At 41.0% G+C, this 5,904-nt stretch overlaps 1 protein-coding gene across 1 annotated transcript; it reads left to right on the top strand.

The window, feature by feature from the left end:
* The first annotated feature begins 3,697 nt into the window (after positions 1–3,697).
* On the top strand, positions 3,698–5,662 carry LOC140817879 (uncharacterized). Its single transcript, XM_073177674.1, has 3 exons — positions 3,698–4,075; positions 4,370–4,583; positions 4,725–5,662. The coding sequence occupies exons 1-3, from the start codon at positions 3,698–3,700 to the stop codon at positions 5,660–5,662; spliced, it is 1,530 nt and encodes a 509-aa protein (XP_073033775.1).
* The last annotated feature ends 242 nt before the right edge of the window (positions 5,663–5,904 follow it).

Raw genomic sequence — 5,904 nt, 5'->3', positions numbered from 1 at the left:
GGTCCTCGGTTGCGCCTACCGACTTCCAAACCCATAAACGTAAGGTGGCCACAAGACATATCACATATATCTCAAAAATAAACATTTAATAATTTTATGCACGTAATATAATTAAAACCTTATTTTACCGGATGAGTTGGATTGCTCCCAGGCTTGCTGCAACTTAACTCTAATATGTGACACATGCAAATAATATCATCTTTAATTAAATTTGACAATAGAACCAAACTCAACAATAGAACCAAAAATGAGACTATTAGGACCAACCACTTGATTTTAAATCATGGTATCGTACTAACCCGAACCAACATTAAACTGACGTTTAACCATGACTAAGAATACTCCAAACATACTGAAAAACATGCATAAGAATTTCAAAACACGAAAATAGGTGAAAGGAATCCAAAAACATAAAACACTCTTTCGAGAGTCATTTTGGCACCTTTCACCGTAAATTATCGTTTGATCTCTAAACTCGACCAAATCACGAACGGCCAAAAACATGACTTTCCTAACTCATTAAGGTAGTATCCAGTCCAAGTCCACGGGATAAAAGCCAAACAAGAACTCAAACCATCACGAAAACCGCAACCTAAAGTTGCTGTCAAGAACAGAAAATTACAGCGGTTGCTGTTGTGTGTGCGTGAGGTATATCTTGAAATAATTGGACATTGGCTTGAGCCACCACTCAGAGACCCTTACCAACATCCTAAGGCATGACTTGGACCATGGCTAATGGCTAAAATCCAACCATAAACCGAGCCAACACCTAGGACAGTGCAACATGCTAGCCGAGAACACTCCTTGTTGTGCAGTGTTTTGTATTGAAATGTTTTACTGTCTTGTCTCGTTCCAAGAGCCATTTGATGGACAATGGCTCGATATAGACATGATGGAGTGTTGTGTGAACTATGGCTACGGGCTAGGAGCCAACCATCATCCATACAAACAGTAGAAACCCGAAACTCACTCACACAGAAATATGAAGAACCAAAATGCACTTGAATTGTTGTTGTGAAATTCTGATGGATCCGTGAACCAAGCTTGGAAAAGACACCTTGGTCACGTCCTAGACATGCTAAGGGAGGGTTCTAACCATGGCTACAGTCCCTAGGACAGCCAAGATTAGAACACACTCCTTAATCAATCCATAACAAAAATCGTGACTCATTTCTGTACACAAGGAGTGTTTGCTGTCATTCTTTCGTTTTTTGAGGGTATGGACTTAAACAAATGACCCAAAATCACCCTAACATACTCTAAATTATTCCTAGAGGCAGCCATGAAAGCCTGGAACCGAAACAACTCCTGAAACCAACAAAAAAACCAGCAACCGTGAAGCACAATCAAGAAGCCGAGATGCAGGTTTTGAGTTTTGATTAAGTTGCTGTCATATTTCGTCTTGTCACTGGATTCCTGAACATATACTGATTTAAAATACTTATTATGACTTGATTGAAGAGCAAAGGAATAATATATACATGCCTGGAATTAGTTTTGAAGAAAACAAATCAAAACGACAATACGACGCGACGGAACCGAGTTGGATCTTCCTTGTTACTGCTGCTGTTCTCTCACGATTTTTTATCAGCTGTTTCCTTCTGATTTTTTCGAGCATATGAGTGTGAGATATGTGGTTAAGGAAGAGGAATGTTATAAGTGGTGTTAAAGGATGTAATAATATGCATTTAGTTGAGAATTACAAATGAGTATTTGAATGGGTTCGGATTGCATTTCCTTCTCTTGCTGGCCGATAACTTTTCTCATTTTCTTGCTGTTATTCCCGATTTCATTAGCCCATTGATTCTAATATTTTCAAGTATATAGGATGTAGGAATATTATGTAAGGGGAAATGATGGTTACAAGAGGTTTTAAGGATGCCATAAAATGCATTAAAGTGGAAGGTTACAAGTGAAAGCTTTGAATATCATTTGCATGTTTTCTCTCCCAGCTGCCGTTGCATGTCATTCAAATTATGGCAATGATAAGTGCAATTTTTGCACTTAATTTACATTAGAATCCATTATGAATTATGCGTCTTTCGAACAGGATTATGCGTTTTTGGTTTGTTTTTGTTGTCATTTCAGGAATGGTGAAAACAGCGGACACGAAGCCAAGTGAATCAAGAAAACAAAGTCATTGCCATAACCTTCGGAAAGTAGCTCGCGCGCCCCAACGCGACATCTCGCGCCATTGCGCGCACTGACATGCAAGGCATCACCCCGAGAGCGACGCGCCCTAGCGCGACTTCTCGCGCAATCGCGCGCACAGCAACACTTCTCAAGGCAGAATGTTACGCGCCCTAGCGCGTAATCTCGCGCCACCACGCGCGAAGTTGCAAAGCCAAAGCCAGAGAGTCGCGCGCCCTAGCGCGTAACCTCGCGCCTCCTCGCGCGCACTCATAACTAACTCGGCATAACACAATGCACCCCAGCGCCAGTTGTCGCGCCATAGCGCGCGCCGCGAGTTCAGAAAAGTATAAAAGGGCGCGAATTAGGTCATGGCGAATAGAGAGCAGCCGTCACTGGAGAAACACAGGAGATCTTCAGCCGTCCAGGGAGAAAAAGACGCGAGAAACGGAGCGCATACTGGAGACAAAGATTCATAGTGTGAAGAAGAGTTACAAATACGAAGAACGACGGATCTGGGGACAGAGACGACACTTCGGATTTGTTATCTTTTCCTTTGTTTCTTCACTTTAGTGTGTAGCGATGTCTAGAACTACGAATATGTCTTGTTTTCTCTTGGATTTCGTGATGAACTAAATTCCCATTCTAGAGAATGACGTAACTCTGTTGATACGATGATTTGACACTGTTGTTTATTTGATTGAATTCCGCTTTCGTTTAATTGTGTTCTCTGCGTTTACTGCACTGCAATTTACTGGCCATAAATTATTTGTTGTTTGATTAATCTTATAACTCGGGAGAGGGACTAGGATTATAGATCATTAGAGACACATCGTTAAATGTTTATAGCGTTCGGAAGGCGTATAACTTTAGCGAGGCTTAGTAAGAACATTGTTTGCATTTATCTATGAAACGTAGATTCAAATTAGGAATAATTGAATCGAAGTTGATAGATACACTTTATTCGTCACTTGGGAAAGGGGGAATAAAACAATCTAAGTGTTCTTGGCCATTAATTGATTGGAATTCAGGAATATAAATTAAACTGTGAATAATTATCGTGGAAACTTTGTGAAATCATTTCTCTAGATACTTTCTCTCATTATTATCTCTCAATTCGGTGACTTAATTAATTCATTGTTTTCAGTTAATTCATTCAACCAAACCAACCGTTTATTCAATTTCTCTAAATAAAGTTGAGACTATTTTAATTACAAGAATTGATATACAATTTTACACACACTCCTCGTGGGATCGATATCTGTACTCTAACCAGTACAAAAACTTGACACCGTACACTTGCGGTAGGAAAACGCGCAACAAGTTTTTGGCGCCGTTGCCGGGGAGTGTCAAATTTGAATTTATATCAGTATTGTTACCAATTAGTCTAGATTTTAATTTAGAGCTTTTATTTTTATTTTATCTTACATTGATTAAGCGTTTCATTTTTCTTCCTGTTTGACAGTGAATGCAAAGATCGCAAAACTCAGACTTGCTTATTTTTTATCCGGAGATCGAAAGAACTGCGAGAAGATTAAGAAAAGCAAGGAGAAAAGAGATCCAAGCAATGGCTGAACACAGAGAAAATGACAGACACATCCCGCCAGAAGCTATACCTATCAGAGATCACTTCCGACCAGTGATCAACAATCATTACTCAGGTATTGCAAGAGGGGCCATAAATGCCAACAATTTCGAGCTGAAGCCTGCCTTGATAAATATGGTTAAACAAAACCAGTTCGCTGGAACTGCTACTTCAGATCCTCATGTTCACCTGAGAACCTTCTTGGAGATAACGGATACGGTAAAGATTAATAATGTTCCTGATGATATTATTAGAATGCGTTTATTTCCGTTTTCTCTCAAGGATCAAGCTAGAGGATGGCTGCAATCGCTTCCCTTGGGAAGTATCACGACATGGGAGGAGTTGGCGACAAAATTTCTGGCAAAATACTTTCCCCCTGCAAAGTCTGCACAGTTAAAGATTGAGATTAGCACATTCAGGCAGACTGATTTTGAGCAGTTATATGAGGCATGGGAAAGATACAAGGAGCTGTTGAGAAAGTGCCCAAACCATGGCTGTGAAGACTGGGTGCAGATTGAGCTATTCTATAACGGGCTGAATGGTCAGACACGGACAACAGTGGATGCAGCGGCAGGTGGCACAATCTTTGCCAAGTCTCCTGCCCAAGCCTATGATTTGCTTGAGCAGATGACTATTAATAGCTACCAATGGCAGTCTGAGAGGTCAGGAGTAAAGAGGACAGCTGGAGTTTATGCCGTGGATCCTATCACATCACTTACTGCGCAAGTCTCAGCGTTGACTACACAGATAGCATCCTTGAATAAAGTGAGTACATCAAACACTGAGGGACCATCGTTTGTTGTTGAAGAATCACAATCTCCTGAAGAAGTTCAATACATCAACAACAAAAATTTTGGAGGATATCGAGGTAACCCTTCCCCTAATACCTATCATCCTGGACTGAGAAATCATGAGAAATTTTCATATGCAAACAATAAGAATGTACTGAATCCACCACCGGGGTTCAATACATCAAATGGGGAAGGGAAGCCATCATTTGAGGATTTAGTTGGGACTTTTGTTGCTGAATCTGGGAAGAGAATGGCTAGGACCGAGTCTAGGCTTGACAACCTGGAAACCCACATGGCAAGTATTGGTGCCACTTTGAAAATCCTGGAGTCGCAAGTTGGGCAAATTACGAAGCAACTCACGTCGCAACCATCAGATGCAATTCAAAAGATTGCAGACCCAAATCTGAGAGAAGTGAATGCCATTTTTATACAGCATAAAGAGATCGGTGTGGTAGGCAGAGAAGAAAAGGAGGTTTACCCCACACCTGTTCGGGATGAAAATCCAACTCCAACCAAAAGAACCCGAGGTAAGAGATCTGAGAGGTACGATTTAAATCAATGCATTGATATTTCTTTACTTCCCTACCCCCAAAGATTTTTACAATTGAAAGCTGAGTTTCAAAAGAAAAAAGGTCTTGAAGATCTCAAGAACCTAGACTCTAACATTCAGTCTGTAGAGCAGGAAGATGTGGCTTTTACTGAAGAAAATGATAAGGGGAGGCAAGGAGGTCTTCCTCGGAAGCTGCAAGACCCCGGGGAATTCGTCGTACCATGTGAAATAGGGGGTCAATTAGTGGAAAAAGCCATCTGTGATTCAGGAGCAAGTGTGAATATAATGCCAAGCTCTCTTTACGAGAAACTTGGATTGAGCATGATAGAGCCCACAGGACTAACCTTGCAGATGGCAGATAAATCGGTCAGGACACCGCTGGGTATTGTGGAAGATGTTGAACTTAAGATTGATAAAATAAGGCTTCTAGCAGATTTTGTGGTGCTTGACATGGGGAACAGTCAGAATGTTCGTACTATTTTCAGGCGACCATTTTTGGCTACTGCTGGAGCCATCATTGATTTGAGACAAGGAAAACTGACCTTGGAGGTTGATAGTAAAAATGTAGAACTCAGGGCTTCCACGAAATCATACGACCCACCATGAACATGATTAGTGAGCGTCGGGCTGATGACGTTAAACTAAGCGTTGTGTGGGAGGCAACCCACAATTAATTTTTGCATTCGTTTTATTTCTAGTATTTTATTTTATTTTACTCCCTTAGTTGTTAATTTTACCCACCACCAGATCTACTGCCGCAGCCCATGGACGATGATGCTGAAAAGGCTTCGAACAATGACTCGAGTCCCGAGTTTTGACACTCGGGAGTGAGGTATGTGTTGTCACAT

Source organism: Primulina eburnea, chromosome 17 (assembly GCF_022965805.1).
Source record: "Primulina eburnea isolate SZY01 chromosome 17, ASM2296580v1, whole genome shotgun sequence".
NCBI lineage: Eukaryota > Viridiplantae > Streptophyta > Magnoliopsida > Lamiales > Gesneriaceae > Primulina > Primulina eburnea.
The sequence above is the reverse complement of the archived record's forward strand: the minus strand, read 5'-3'. Positions and strand labels throughout refer to the sequence as shown.

Excerpts from the sequence above, each read along its gene's own strand:
- LOC140817879 (XM_073177674.1), top strand. The coding sequence starts at position 3,698 with ATGGCTGAACACAGAGAAAATGACAGACACATCCCGCCAGAAGCTATA. Across the intron at positions 4,076-4,369 it reads AGTTGGCGACAAAATTTCTG|TCTGAGAGGTCAGGAGTAAA; the intron begins GCAAAATACTTT and ends TACCAATGGCAG. Across the intron at positions 4,584-4,724 it reads AAATTTTGGAGGATATCGAG|TTGGGACTTTTGTTGCTGAA; the intron begins GTAACCCTTCCC and ends TTGAGGATTTAG.